Source organism: Stylophora pistillata, chromosome 1, assembly GCF_964205215.1.
Source record: "Stylophora pistillata chromosome 1, jaStyPist1.2, whole genome shotgun sequence".
NCBI classification, from domain to species: domain Eukaryota; kingdom Metazoa; phylum Cnidaria; class Anthozoa; order Scleractinia; family Pocilloporidae; genus Stylophora; species Stylophora pistillata.
The window spans coordinates 28,782,418-28,797,760 of NC_142519.1; the positions used below are offsets into that span (position 1 = coordinate 28,782,418).

Consider the following 15,343-nt stretch of genomic DNA (forward strand, 5'->3'; position numbering starts at 1 on the left):
TCATTTGGTTCTTTCGTTGGTATGAAGAACAGTTCAAACCTGGAGGAATATTCTGTAAGAAAAACAAAGAAAGATTAATCTTGTGTTCAATTGAGTTAACCTCACCAAGTGTGCCCTGATATTTTGCAAGTTTTATTTGTCGATATAAATGTTCCATTTTTAATGCTTAGAAAATGTGTCCTTGATTTTCAGGTACAGCCTGCTCTCTTCGACTTGTATTGTTAATAAGCAAAATTATTTCGGTCAAAGGTTGGGTTATTTAGCCTCTTTTGTTTGAATTATTTAAAGGTTCTCTCAGTTTGGCCAGACAGCCGCCGTTTGTTCCTCACTCACAAGAAGACGTTGATTGAGTCCTCGCTTCCAATCATCACTGAGTACACTCAAGCACAGCCTGGAGTCAGCTGTCACGGCTTTGTTGTTGCCATCAAAGACTTTGGCTGCATTGTATCATTTTACAATAATATCAAGGGTTTGGTGCCACGAAGTGAACTTGGGTGAGAACAATGAGTTAAAAACAGTAAAATACTGTTAAAACGTGCATGAAAGATGAAAATGTCTTGTAAAGTGAAGATTCGTCGGGAAAAATTGGAAATAAGAGTTAATGTAGTGGCCATACTGGAAACAAATATACGTCTGAATTTCCAGCTAGGCAGCAATCTGGATTGTTTGATCTCAGAATAAAACCAAGCGAACTGCTTAAAGCGCGGAAAAACGCGGGTGAGAAAGTTGTAGTTGGTTGTAGTTGTGCTTCTGATTGCCTCAGAGGATGGCGTGAGTTTTGTGGACCAATGAACAAGTGAAGCAAAGTATAACCAAAGCAGTCCCACGTGACTTTTGATATTCATTTGGACACTGCTGATTGGCTTATTGGTTGGTGCGCTGGACCCTGGATCTAGAGGTCTAGGTTCAAGCTCCGACTCTGGGTAATTGTGTTGTGTTCTTGAGCAAGTGCCTCTCCCTTCCTTCCCAAGGGTTAAATGCCCTTTGCTGAACTTTAGAGAAACCCGACTCCCTGGTAGGTTAACTGTGATTATTTGGTGATTACTCGGGCTGGGTTGTTCAAAACTGGATTATGATAACCCAGGCTAAGTGCGAAATCTGATTTTTGATCTTAATGCTTTAAAAGTAAATTAAATAGAATTCTTTTTGTCTACAATTTGATGATTGGACGCTTTAAAAGAGTAGAGGGAGTTATCCCCAAAAGGCTTTTGAACAAAGGAATTTAAGAGACCGGGGGCCCGTTTCTCGAAAGTCCCGGTAAAATAACGGACCCGAAGCCATGCTTTAAAATAAAAATTTTAAAGAATAAGAAAGCAAGTTCGGGCACCCAAACCAGTCCTTTTTGTTTCTTTAGCTAATATTTTTGTTTCATCATTTTCAAAACGTTTTAAATCCACATCTTGAATGAAAACAGAACAGCAATACGGGCCCGTTAAGTTACCGGGACTTTCGAGAAACGGGCCCCAGGATGGAAATTGAACCTTTGGTTAGTGCTAGTAGACCTTCGAACAACTCGGCCCTGGGGTGTTGCCTGCAATGGACAAGCATCCCATTCAGGGGAATCAAACAAACCCCCAGTTACTTTATGGTAAAGAAAAGGAGGTAAGTTGCAGCAGTCATGGACCACTTGACCTTGAAGACTTAGCCTATTGTATTTAATTCTGTTTATGAACAGGATTTCTGCCGATACTGATCCTCGTAGTGCATTCTACCTTGGACAAGTTTTGTTGTGCCATGTGTTGAGTTGTGAACCAGACCAGATGAGGTTGAGGCTATCGTTGAAGGTATGTTGGCTAATAAGAAACTCATCACGAAACTCCGGTCTTGCCTTTGATAACTAGTGTCAGCGCCGAGTAGTTAATTTAGTTGTTAAATAGACTCGTGTAAGGTTGACACCCTCTTGGAGAAGATAATCAACTTTCGCTTTTACTCTCCCTACTTGGGAGTAATTAGTACATGAACAATATAAGTGGATGTTAGGAAGTTGTCAGGTGAAACCTTGTAAAAATTCTGAGGTTAATCTGCATTGCACAGTATCTGAAGGTTTCGCTCCATTACAAATTCGCCCTCTTCTGCATATAGCTATCCCGCATCATGAAAAGTTTGCCGCATCAAAAATAAGTTTCCCCCATTTTTATTAGTTCGCCCCCAAATTTGGTAAGTTTTTTTTTTAAGGTAAAACATGTCTTTTCTGACGGAACAAGGAAGCGTTTGACGCAAGTCAGAACATTTTTATATTAATTAATGTTCCTTGTATACTTTCAGAAAAGTTCCAGGCCTGGTCCTGCTTTGGAAAATGTCAACATTACAAAATCCGTAAGCGAATAACATTGTCTTCAACGTTGTAGTGCTCGAGATTTTTTCTTATTTTTTCGGTGGTTGCGTCCGTCGCTACACAGTTTTGGAGTTTTTCATAAGTAACAGGACAGTAAAGTACAGTGGCTTGTGACATCTTTGTCATTTTTCCGTGCATGATCCATTGGTTAAAAAAAAATTCTTTTCCTTTTCGATATTGTTTAGTCAGTATTACCGCATTTTACTACGGTTCAGACAACATACTTGTTTTTGTTCCGATTTTTAACGAGTTCCCAATGCTTTTGTGTGATATCTGTCTTTGTTCTGATTCTTAGCTGTTATGATAACTTATTCCTCTAACTCCCATGAGTGACCAATACAGATTTTCTCCTTAATACTTTATCAAGCAGACAAGCGATGAGAATCAAGAAAAATATGAATCGGGGGATTATTAGTTGATCCAATACCAAATTCTCCAAACTTACAATGTAATAATTATATGAAAGACAGAACTGAGAATTATTAACAAGATCTATTGTCCTAATCTGTAGAATATTCTCTTGTTTGACCCTTGTACAGTTGTTAGAAGCCGATGTAGTGAATAGTAGTGAGGAAGGACTGGATGTTGCTCTTCTTCCTAGTGGTGCACCAGCATTTCTTCCAGTTTCACATTTATCAGATCATGTTAGCAACTGTAAGGCTCTATTGTCTGTCTACAAACCCTCCACAAGATTGACCAACGTTGTTTATTATGGCATTAACAAGAGGCAGGAAATTGTATCCTAACTCATAAAACTTTAAAATGTACCTTAACATTTCACATGAAACAGGTTTGCTTGTTGTAAGTTTAGTACGTTTAAGGAGAAAAATGCCCCCAAAAACCTTTTAATTTTGATCCACGCCATGTTAGAGTATAGTGAAATCCCAATACTGATTATTAAGATTCCAAAGATAAAGTTAACCCTTCAAACCCCAGAAATGACCAAGTCCAGGAGCCAAGTGATAGCGAAACATATGAACTAGAGGATCATCATTTGATGCAACACCAAATTCTCAGACAGAAAACACAGTATGGAGACTTTTCATTGAGGTATTGGGAGTGAAAGAGTCAACTTTTCGAACTTTTGACGCTGCCCTTTACAATCTCAGCCTGGTCGCACACTAGTGACCTAAAATAATCTCGCACCTTTTTTTTAATCTCCTGGTGATAAGGAGTTGCGCAAAAAGGAGTTCTTGAGTTTAAGAGCGCGATAACCATTGTAGTGGTTGACCCGCATTACTGTTCCTTAGATTTAAAACGTAATACATTTGCTTGCAGCTATTACACTGCGTTATGTGAATCTCTCAACTCTAGTAGATGTGATGTTGAACCGCCTCCCGGTTAGCTCAGTGGATAGAGCGCTGGACTGTTGTGCGGGAGGTCGAGGGTTCGAGCCCCGGCCGGACCAACACTCAAGGTCAATTAAAATAAGTGAGAAGAATATGCTACCTTTCTATAACATCAAGAAATGGTTAGATGTTCTAGTCTTTCGGATAGGGACGAATAAATGGAGGTCCTGTCTCCTGCAGGGTTAGGGGTAGGAGACGTTAATTTCCCACACACGAGATTACTGTGTGATAGATGTCCTCCCTCGGGGTGGGATGGGTGGGTTTCTAAATACACGACCCCACCAGCTCTGCTGAATACTCCATCCTGTATAAATAAAGAAATCAGGCAGTCAATCAGTCATGTAATAATCTAAATCTACTGTGTATGATGATACTTGGTGCATGTTATCAATTCTAAGTGCGCCTAAGTCAATTTTATGATTACTTTCCTTAACCGCACGTTAACGAAGAATGTTTCTTTGAAACCATCTCTTGTGAAAGCTGCATCAGAGGACAGACTTCTTACCAGCTTTAAGGACGTCGAGGTAAGTCCATTGTTTCTACAGTATATCAACTCCAACTAGGAAGGGATTAAGTAGAAAATGACGTGGTTGTGAAAACGGTTATTTGGTATTATTTACTAATGTCATTGTTTTAATCTTAGGTGGGGATGGTCTTACCTGGTTTTGTCAAAAAAGTGATGAGTTATGGAGTGTTCGTTGAGTTTTCCAGGGGAATTTTTGGGCTTGCTCCGAACTCGGTAAGTATCCTTAAATTTCTTCGAGACACAAGAATCGTCTCTCATTGCTGAGAGGCACTACTCATAAGGAACGACAAGGCGTAAGCAGGAATTGAGTTCTTACACCAACCACATAACAAGCCTACTTTTCATTAATAAAAAGCTCTCTTGAAAGCGCAGCAGAGACTGAGGACGCTTAACGAGAGATCAAATATTTTAGCGTGTTTGTAAAGTAAACTGTTGTGTCGAAGCAAAACCGTTGTTTTATTTTCTCTCGCCCGATTCACCGACGTTTATGCGTTTTAAATTGAAAATTACCACATAGCCATCCCCTCCCCCTCCCTCCCCTTCCCCTCCCTCCCCCTTTTCCTCCCTCCCCCTCCTTCCCCTCCCTCCCCTCCTTCTTTCCTTTCCCCTCCCCCCTCATTTTTCCCAGTTATACGCAAGTTTCCTTTGTAATGGGACGATACCCCAACCATTACCTGGCTGGAGAAATGTTGTTCAAGGGAGCAGTGTCGTGTCCTAATTACAGCCAAATGGACCCCAGACTGCTCAGAAGACAAGGTAGATGTCTTCTAATTTATTAACCGAACAGAAGTTCTCATCTTTGCTATTTCAATGTTTTGATTGTTTTTTTTTTCTTTTTTCAGTTTCTTGCTGATCAGTTTGTGTCAGAACCCGCTTTTTACTTTCCGACTGGACAGACTGTTATGGCAAAGGTTTGCTTTATACCAATCACCTTATTTTGATAAAAATTTTTACTATTTATTCTTAAGTAAATGTTTTGAAGATCAATTAGCGTCATTAAATTGACAACTACTGACTCCAGAGCATTTACTAGTGATAACTACTGACTCCAGAGCGTTTACTATTGACAACTACTGACTCCAGAGCGTTTACTATTGACAACTACTGACTCCAGAGCGTTTACTATTGACAACTACTGACTCCAGAGCGTTTACTATTGACAACTACTGTCTCCAGAGCGTTTACTATTGACAACTACTGACTCCAGAGCGTTTACTATTGACAACTACTGACTCCAGAGCGTTTACTATTGACAACCACTGACTCCAGAGCGTTTACTATTGACAACTACTGACTCCAGAGCGTTTACTCCATCGAGAGGAAGAGAAATGTTTAACTATAGATCTTGAGTAAGAGTCTTTCAAAGCAGAATAGAGCAGTTTTCATTTAATGAAGGCTGATAGTTTCGAAAGAAACTGTTTGGGGCTGCGTCGGTGGGAGTAACGAAATAATTTGGATATATCAACAAAGTTGAAGTGGTAAATTGGCCACCGTAACGATTACAAAAGCTGACGTTTCGAGCGTTAGCCCTTCGTCGGAGTGAATACCCAGTTTTCATTTAGTGTGGATAGGGATTTGGGCTTTCGTTAGCTTTGTTGCTCTTCGCCTTGTGGTTTGTCCTAGAATCTGGGGCTTCTTTTCTAGGAATAAAATGTAAAAATTAATCCAACTGCGACCTGTAAGCAGATCATCCGCGACCAGGGTTCTAATTGTTGAAGCTCCCTTGAACTTTTTCCAAAACTTTTAGTATCTCGGTATTAAATGTAAACATAGAAAACATAAACCGGCTTTTCGGGGCCGATCTGACCACCAAGTTTTTGGAGAAATGGGCCCCTGGTTACTCGCGTCTTCCAACGTTTCAGGCAGTTTGCTTGTCTCAGCTTGAAGTTCTCATCTACGTCCTTGTGATATTTTCCCTCGTTCTCATTGGCCGTTGAATTTTCTATAGTTTGGCTTAAGTTTTGCAGTAGCGAAACGAAGCTGATGTGCGCTTTTTCGGCAAAGCGGTCATAAGTAGAAATGTCCACTTAAAGTAAGAACAGACAACTGCCAAAAGCGCGGGAAAACGTGGATGACCACGTCACGAATTGCTTTCGTTCTTCTTCTGATTGGTTCATAGGATAGCGAGAGTTTTCTAGACCAATCACAGAGCAGAGTAAGGCAAAACCAAAGAAATCCCGGTTACTTTGGACACCCAATTGAACACTGCGCTGGTTTACACGTATACGTACATGGTGCTCTCTCAATACATTTTAGGTCACCGAAATTGATGAAGAAAGGCAAAGATTTCTTGTCAGTCTGAAAATGTCCGACTGTTGCCCTGAAAAGACCATTGAAGGGAGTTCTGATCCTGGTGCAGAGTTGTTGGAAAATTATCTCTCCGAGAGACAGAAGATCGTTCAACAATTGGCGTCCAGTTCAGGTGTGTAAAGCGAAGGTGGCGATTTTTAGACAAATATTGATATCTTCTTGTGTTGACCGACAATGTGACTGCGACTTCCACTTCTAATCATAACTACTGTGGTTCTGTTGTTTATAGAGGAGATGGAGGCACTGTTTTCACTTGGTCCAGGATCTTGTGTCGAGGGGAAGGTAAAGAAATTGAAGGACTTATAATGTTGTTCTCATTAGCGTTTCATCATCATGCTCACTTTTGAAGCCAATTTGTAATGGTAATTTGGTTTTATCAACTAAGTTGAAGTTGTAAATTGGCCACCGTAACTTTTTAACTCTCAGTTTACGGTTGCCAATTTACAATTTCAACTTAGTTGATAAAAACAACGTGGTTTGAAATTACCTTGTTACCTCCACTGACGCAGCACCAAAATTTTTTTTAGAAACTTACCCCCTTTATCAATTTTTACAGGTGATCGTTTAAGAGCAAATAAGCACGGAATAGTTTTTCAACGACCAAAGAAATTTCTCCAGCTGGAATGGCATTTTTTTTCTTTTAATGTACATTCAATGCGAAATTTTTGCGCCGGTTTTTAATTTTATGCACTTTTCGTGATTCATTGACCTCCTTACCAGCCGACGAGGATGCTGAATGTTTTGCATGTGTATCATAAACTTGCAAACGCAATTTTTATCGCTGAAAATTTCATTTTTGCCTACCCGAATCAAGAAATGTTTATAAAGAGCTGTGAATGGGGTTCACACTTTCGACTGTGAAATTCAGGTACCTGGCACTTCAAATAATGTATCGTAAAGTTAAAACATATATGTATAATTTCCACGTTCAGGTCCTCACTGTGAAATTCCGAGGCATCCTTCTGCAGCTTGCCAACGGTGTTCAGGGTTTCACTCCCCACCAACTTGCCAAAGGTATATTTAGGAGATTTGATGCTGATTATAATCATGTTTTACTTATACACCTAGGCCTAGTTTATACGTTGCGCTACAGTCGAATTTAATTCAGACGAATTTAATTCCTTTAAATTCGTCGTTCCGTCGACATAAACCGTGGCGTGGTTTTATGCGTCGAAATCAATACGGTCGAATTTAATTATCTTCCCAAATGCAGTGTATCTGGTCAGAGGTATCACTCGAAAAGCTCGCCACGGGTCGCTGCGGGCTCGCCAAAATAAATTAAGAAAATGTATGCATTTCATTCGACGCGACGCTAGTGCGAAGTTAAAACTGAAGACGCGTTATCAATATTTTATCTGTCTTGCCAAGACGGATAAAACTTTTAGGACGAATTTAATTTACCAGACGAATTGAATTCGTTTTAAATGTCGCGCTATCGTCGAATTTAATTGCTTGTGGGACCTTGAATTAAATTCGTCTGAATTAAATTCGACTATAGCGAGACGTATAAACTAGGCCTTTAGAGAGCCTGCGTAGCTGACAGTTTTTTTTTTTTTGACAAATCTGCGAGAGAAATGGGAAGTAGGAAATTGACTTTTCTATCCGCAGGTCTTCCTCCTTCATTCACTGCTCTGCAGCCCTCATTTTGGATGAAAATGCTCGCCTCTCAAAACCGCTTGCTACGCAGCAGGCAGTTTGACGAAGCAGTCTTCTTTTGGGGAATAACGGAATGATTTCAGCTTGTATCTTCGCTCCTTCATACAGTTGTGCCACATTTCTTTTTGATACCTGTGGAGCATCTATATAGAAAAAACCCTCAAACTTAAAAATTAAGTTTGCCTCAAAGTTTTTAATTCTTTAAAAAGATGTACTTCATGATTTTGTAGAGTATATCTCACATGCTGACTTTTTCGTTTGTTCTTTTAAGGAGTAAGCTGTGAGCCCGGCGAAGTTGTGTGCGGCTGCGTGTTGGACTGGGATTTCGATAAGAAATGTGTGATTGTCTCATTAAATCCACAACTAGTAGCTAAAAGAAAGGCTGTGGAGACTCAGAATAAAACACAAAAAAAGGTAAACTTTCACGAGGTAACTTTGTAAAAACAAATTGTATAAATTTACAGTACTATGAAGGTAATTCTAGAAGGGATAAATTTCTAACTTCTCCTTGCTGTAACAGAGTATTTTAACGTAACCCTCTGACGACAACAGACTGGATGTTTGTCATCTCGATATGAGAAGACTTTTCAATCGAGTGTTGAGGGGTACTGGGGATTGCTTTTGCTTTGCTTCACTTCGTCATGTTATTGTTCCAGAAAAGTCGCATGATCCTCTCAACCGACCAACCAAGTGCGACTTATTTAATAGCGTTTTCCCGCGCTTGAAGCTGTTTGCGTGTTTTTACTCGAGTTCTCATTGGCTACCGGTGATGTTTTCCTTTCGTCTGATTGGCTGTTGTGGTTTTGGTTTAACAAAACTCAGTCAAAACGCACCCTATAGCCAACTCCTCATGACCAATTTTCGAGGAAATGTGTCGCAGCATGAAGGGAGAATTGCTGATCAGATGTGTGGCTTTTGTGTCGTTGCAGCTGAAACATGGACGCATTTTTTATGCTTGTGTTCAACTGATCAGGGAGAACTACATGGTGGTTACGATTCCTCAACACAATTACCAGCTGGCGTATGCACCTACTAAAATGGTGAGGCTAGACTATTTGTTGTTCTACCATGAACCAGTCCTTGGTGCTTTATTTTCTTGAGGCCCGTTTCTTGAAAGTCCCGCTGACTTTACAGGCTCCAAGCCATATTTCAGACTGTAAACCTGAGGAATATTTGTGGGGGTCTTAGCTCAAACACCATTCCACTTTGTTTAATTTCTAAATGTTGAATGTGGTTTGAATTTCCAAAATTTTATTCTCTCGTTCTTGAATGTGAAACGGCTGAAAAAAGGAAAAGGAACAGCTTTTCTGGAAAATGAAACTAACGGGCTTTTGATAAACCTGCTCACTTGGGTCGTAAAACAAGAATCACAAATATCTGACCTTGTGAAAACTATGTACGTTACGTTGTTTAGCATTCACGTGACGGATTAATCCTTCGCAATCAAGATCTTCTTTACTTGGTGATCATTTCCTTTATTCTCATGACCTAAACGTGTGATCCAGAGGTGATATTGTGAGGAGAAATTAGATGTTGATCACTCTTAGGCGTCAAGGGGTTGAAAGAAGGCTTTAGTTTAATCATAGTTTTGTTTGATTGTTGGCGTCGTAGCATTTGAACGACATCAGAGATGCATCAAAACGATTTGCTGTGGGACAAGAATACTCTTCATTAGTACAAAGGTACGGGATAGGGCTCGTTCTACGGCAGTTATTTCTTACTGTAAAGAGCAGATAACGCTATCCAGGGGACTGATTGAATGCTATCCAGCGGATAAGTGTTATCAAAACGTACTGCTCTATCCACTGGATGTAGATTTATCTAGTCAATATTGTTATCCACCTTTTGAACATCCGGAGTCTAAACGTGACCATTGGCTTTTGTTTTGCGTCGTTTGTTACTCTCTTCGTGATATCCCAGTTTTTCTCGTCCTAATTGTAAGGTTTATCGAGTTATTTTGAATCAGTTGTGGAGCATTTATTTGTTGGATGTGCCTTTGTGCCTTGCGGAGGAGTCGGCTGAAAATCTATTTAACGATGCCAGGAGAGTAAACGAATGCATTACCATTGAGGGGTCATCCGGAATGACCCTCAGGAATTGGAAATATAAAAAAATCTTCGCAGAAATCCGGTCAAATGGAGCAGAAAATCCGCAAAAAGCTGGAAATTACAGTTATTAGAAGTACTAAAAGTGTCACACCAGCTTTGGAAAATTTGAAAATTCTAGCCTTCAAGCAGGCTTGCATTAGCATTGCAGCAGGAGCGGTGAAGTTGTCAACCCTCAGTGATGTTTACCGAGCCCCTCTTAGGTGCCTCAAGTTTTGCGCTGCGCACAGGCAGCGTGTAGGATGCAGCGTCCGGTTTCCAATAACGATATTTAAGTCAGGTGAAACCTGAAGAAGTAAAATAAGTTTAAGTTTAACATTGTTTGATTGTTTGTTGACTTGTTTCCTCTTAGACCAGTCAAGGCGAACAACGATCTTCTACCTCTGGTGATGCTTCAAGAAAAACAAATTGGAAAGGAAAATGTCGTGCCTGGTGCTATTACCACAGCGCAGTGAGTGATAATGTGTTACTTTTTTTTTTTATTAGACACGTAAATTTGTCTTTTAGTTAAGAAATACGATTTTTCGCATACATTTACGTCTTATCTCTTGAGTCGGTAACTCGGCCAGTAAGCTAAGGAATACAAACACTAAACTACAGGCAGTCCCTCGTTTTCGGTGAATTCCGTCGCGCGAATTAAAAAAAAAAAATTCATCGAAAAAAAAATGATGTTTGCACGGCGCGCAGATATTTGGGAGTGAGGCGCACCGTGTTTCACGCGACACATTACGAATATTTTTATAACTCACACGAAGGACTTCGTTGAAAAGTAAGGACTGCTTATGGTCTATGCAAAGACATGTATGAAAGCCTACGTCTCTGTTGGAAGACTCATTGTTGAGCGATTTACTCAATGCGTTGCCGAAGTACGGTAACGATTTAAACAATTAATGAACTGTTTTCTTATTCTAGGGTCAAGTCAGTTAAGGACCTTCAATTGAATGTGAATTTGTGTGATGGGAAATTTCATGGAAGAGTGCACGTCACACAAATTTGGGATAAGGTTATACAGGTGAGAAAATGTCTTGATTTTTTCAGCAATAGACGTTTTGATGTAGTTTAACTTGCTTTACAAGACGTTAAAGAATATGTATACTAACGTTAGGGTTTCATTGCGTTGTGTTTACTTTAAAGGGAGAGTCACCTTTGAAGGGCTTTCACAATGGAGATAAAATTCAAGTCAAGATTCTTGGATTTCGCGACTTGAAGACGCACAAGTAAATTCTTAGTTTATGGTCTTTGATATGATGTCAATTTTTTGGGCTTTGTCAAACATCTAAGTTTTGATCTGGAAGGCGTTGACTGGTGCTAAAGCAGTGATGAAAAGCTTTCAGTCAAGGGGTATCATTTTGAATAATAGAGCGCTTTTTAATCCTGTACCAGTGTCGTAAAACCAAAGGCAAAGTTATCACCAAGGCCAAACAGAACGACGGAAAACATCACGGAGAACCAACGCAAACTCGAATTGTATAAACACTTTTAATGGGAAAACGTGGCTATTCAAGTTACGTTGAAATTGTAAATAGGCCACCGTAGCGAGTTAAAAAACTGACGTTTCGAGCGTTAGCCCTTCGTCAGAGCGCTCTGACGAAGGGCTAACGCTCGAAACGTCAGCTTTTTAACTCTTTACGGTAGCCAATTTACAATTTCAACTTAGTTGATATAACCAAATTACCTTGTTACCCCCACCGACGCAGCACCACAGCTTCTTTAGAAACTTTCACCCTTTATCCAAGTTACGGTTGTTTTAAAGTTTTCGTTTGATTGGCTGGGAAAGTGTCGGGAGTCAGCATCTGATTGGTTGAGAAGGTAGCGCGCGTTTCCTTCATCAATCACAGAGCGTACCGTCGTAAAAACCACTGTAGGGCCGATTTTTTTTCCACCCTCATTGTCCATTGAAAACTGCTCTATACATCAGTGGTTTATGATAAACAGTCAGCCTGTTTCAGAGATTAAACAAACTTGCATTAAGTTGTGCATGGTAAAATTTTGACTGAAAATATAATTATTGTGGCTTTCAAAATCAGTACGTGGTTCTTTGAAAAGTATTCGATGTAGGTGTGGTACTGGTTATTGATTTTTATGTCATATTTTTCATTGTTATAGGTACTTGCCAATAACGCACACCAACTTCACTAAAGCTGTAGCCGAGCTAACATTGAAACCAAGGTAACATAGCACATGGTACTGAAACAGAATATTTCGTTGTCGTTGAACAAGTGAACGTTATTGACGCTGTTTGGTGCTTTACGATTTGTTAAATGTGGCCTCAAGCTTTGTTTTAAAAACTTGAACACCTCGTTTTTGGGGAAAAAAGTAAGTCCATAGAAAGAAAGTGTCTAATACATTAAAACTTTAATTTCGCGCTCATCGACTAAGGTGTCTGTATTACAGTGCATGTATGACAGATTGTAACCACTCTCAGTGAGTCTTTTTTTAGCGTCAGTTAGGAACAATTAAACGAACAATCTAAATTAACATGTCAGGTTACAAATCCAAACTGGCAGGAGGCCGAAGAGTTGGTGTTTACCGAGCGCAGCTATGCAGTTGAACTCGGTAATACCGAGAACAAATCAACTGAAATTCGTTTCTAGTTTTTCTTTTCCTCTCGCCCTCGGAGCAAAAGAGAGAGAGAGAGAGCTTGTTTCCTCTTACTCTTGCCCTGCTTACGGGAAGGAGAGAGATCCTGGCAACGAGAATGCTAGACTATTGTTCAAACCACACGAAACTGCAGTAGTTTTATTTTTTGTTTACGCCTCATCATCAATCTTTGTGTTGTTGTTTCCCCTACTTTTGAAAGTGAGTTATCAGAAGTCAGTAGTGACCGGCAGAGTGCTTCAAGTGAAAATAATGAAGGGGGAGGAGCTGACAAGAAACTTGAGGACTACCAAGTTGGGGAAGACGTAAATTGCTTTGTGAAGTCGGTACGCGACGCATTAGTTGTCTTAGTGTAATTAGCTGTATCTGCTGTATCTCTTTAGTCATTACTTCTTTACCAATCCATGCAACAGAGTTATGCGGGTGAGACCCTCGTATTCTGAGAACTTCGTTTCAGATTAATTCCAATTAGAGAGTCGAATTAATCTTGGATTACTTTGGATTTGCTTTACTTCGCTACACGATTGGTCCGGAAAAATCGCGCCACTTTTTCCACCCATGAGATTCAAAACCAATCGCGATTTGTCCCAAGCATTTTCCGCGCTTTAAGTACTTTGCTTGTTTTTGTTTGTTTGTTTGTTTGTTTTTTAAGGGGGGAGGGGTTCTTATAGACTCCTTGTAACATTTTCCATTTCTCCGATAGACTGTTTGTGATTTGTGGTTTGGGTTTTACGATACGCGTTTTGAGAGTGAATTGATCCCATAATGGCGTATTCATTGGTTACAATAAATGTTCTTAAATACCTACTGTTGATCAATAGGCCACAGATTATTGCGTTTGGATGATGCTGAGTCCATCTGTAAACGGGAGAGTTGGGCTTCTACACGCCTCGTCTGATGTAGAGGTATGGGCTAGTCACTCAGTAATACACTGTCCGAAAGTATGAAGGATTTTCTTGTTTACAGCCGTAGCTTCTGTTAAATGTCATTGTGCAACTTCATTTATTTTCAGGTGTTAAAGTCTCTTAAAACTCATTTCAAACCTGGAGATGGATACAGATGTGTGGTGTTGAGCGTGGACCAAGAAAAAAAATGCCTGGATCTGTCACTCAGTGGTGAGAAGTTTTCACTTGTGAGTCGTCTTGAGAATCTGCCATCGCGACCGGCTTTGGTTGATATGTTGGAATATCCTAATGCCATGAAATAGTTCTGCGATCTTTTGTACTTTGGGAGAAGGGAGAAATGTTTGAACGTGTCTTTATTGTCAAATGGATCAAATTTTACAAAGTTAGACTAAAGAAACGAGACGATGAAAATGTGCTAGCCCCCAAAAATCAGTTCATACGAATGTTTGGTCTTGGAGTCGTCATTAAAATTTAGCAGAGGGGTTAATTTAACGTTTCAAAACTATGTCATTGTACTTTTTCAGCGGAATCTAAAATTGAGGCCACCCAAGTGTTAACAGGCCAGGTTACCAAGATTTTTCCCGATCAAGGACTCCTCGTCCGGCTTCCTATGTCCAAATATGGTGTGGTCGGTCTGACAGACCTCAAAGACAATTATGATGAAAATCCTTTGGAAAGCTTCAAAACCATGCAGCTTGTTAGGTAAGTCATTGCCTTTATCTTTCATGACACACTTGGAATTGGTGGTTTTCAAGCTATGTGCTTGCGATGGAATTATGGTGGCTCAACGTTTACGTTTTTGACACTTTTTCCACTGGTTTTTTTAACTCTTTGTTGGGTGGATGTGTACGCAATCCTTCATTTTTTTCATGAAGAACTACATTCTGTTAAAAAAAAAAAGTCCGCTTTTTGCTCAACAATTTGTGATGATTTTTTTTTTTGGCTTAAAAGGTTTCGTAAGGCATACAACAGCCTGTTAGAAACACCTCTTCAATTAAGCTTTGAGTTCGTCTAAGAAACTTGTTGAGAAGACTAACTTCAGTTGGTGCCAAAATGAATTGCTTCGTCGCCCCTCCCCCCTCCCTCTTCCCCCTCCCCTTCCCCTCCCCCTCCCTCTCCCCTCCCCCTCCCCCTCCCTCTCCCCTCCCTCTCCCCCTCCTTCTCCCTCCCCCTCCTTCTCCCTCTCCCCCTCCCCCTCCCTCTCCCCCTCCCCCTCCCTCTCCCCCTCCCCCTCCCTCTCCCCCTCCCTTCCTCCTCACCGCATACCAGCAACTGCAATGAGGTTTTTAGTTAACAAGTTATATGTAAGTGGACAGGCATTGTTCTCAGTGGGGGGTGGGGAGAGGGAACTAGGATGGAGACGTCCAGGAAGAGACTCCATTTGTAGTGCAGTTAAAAAGGCCATTTCCGAATTACTCTTGGCCTCTTTTTCAAGACGAGGCCTGGTGCTCAACCATTCTTGTGGAAACGAGTTTAATTTGCATGTGAATGAAAACTTATCATATGAAAGGATGAGCACCAGGACTCGTTTGAAAATGAGGCCAAGGGTAATTCGGAAA

General features: G+C 40.4%; 1 protein-coding gene across 2 annotated transcripts in view; it reads left to right on the forward strand.

The window, feature by feature from the left end:
* The window catches only part of LOC111329034 (protein RRP5 homolog), a 41,438-nt gene that overhangs the window by 12,022 nt on the left and 14,073 nt on the right, over positions 1-15,343 (forward strand). For both annotated transcript variants that reach the window (XM_088747604.1, XM_088747560.1), the window contains exons 15-35: positions 289-494; positions 1,676-1,784; positions 2,266-2,316; positions 2,875-3,072; positions 4,134-4,208; positions 4,328-4,423; positions 5,053-5,121; positions 6,467-6,632; positions 6,750-6,802; positions 7,453-7,534; positions 8,448-8,590; positions 9,106-9,216; positions 9,788-9,858; positions 10,634-10,732; positions 11,194-11,293; positions 11,416-11,498; positions 12,388-12,450; positions 13,082-13,205; positions 13,701-13,784; positions 13,892-13,994; positions 14,309-14,486. In XM_088747604.1, the coding sequence (XP_088603730.1) occupies positions 289-494; positions 1,676-1,784; positions 2,266-2,316; positions 2,875-3,072; positions 4,134-4,208; positions 4,328-4,423; positions 5,053-5,121; positions 6,467-6,632; positions 6,750-6,802; positions 7,453-7,534; positions 8,448-8,590; positions 9,106-9,216; positions 9,788-9,858; positions 10,634-10,732; positions 11,194-11,293; positions 11,416-11,498; positions 12,388-12,450; positions 13,082-13,205; positions 13,701-13,784; positions 13,892-13,994; positions 14,309-14,486 (2,264 nt within the window). The remainder of the gene's footprint in view (positions 1-288; positions 495-1,675; positions 1,785-2,265; positions 2,317-2,874; positions 3,073-4,133; positions 4,209-4,327; positions 4,424-5,052; positions 5,122-6,466; positions 6,633-6,749; positions 6,803-7,452; positions 7,535-8,447; positions 8,591-9,105; positions 9,217-9,787; positions 9,859-10,633; positions 10,733-11,193; positions 11,294-11,415; positions 11,499-12,387; positions 12,451-13,081; positions 13,206-13,700; positions 13,785-13,891; positions 13,995-14,308; positions 14,487-15,343) is intronic.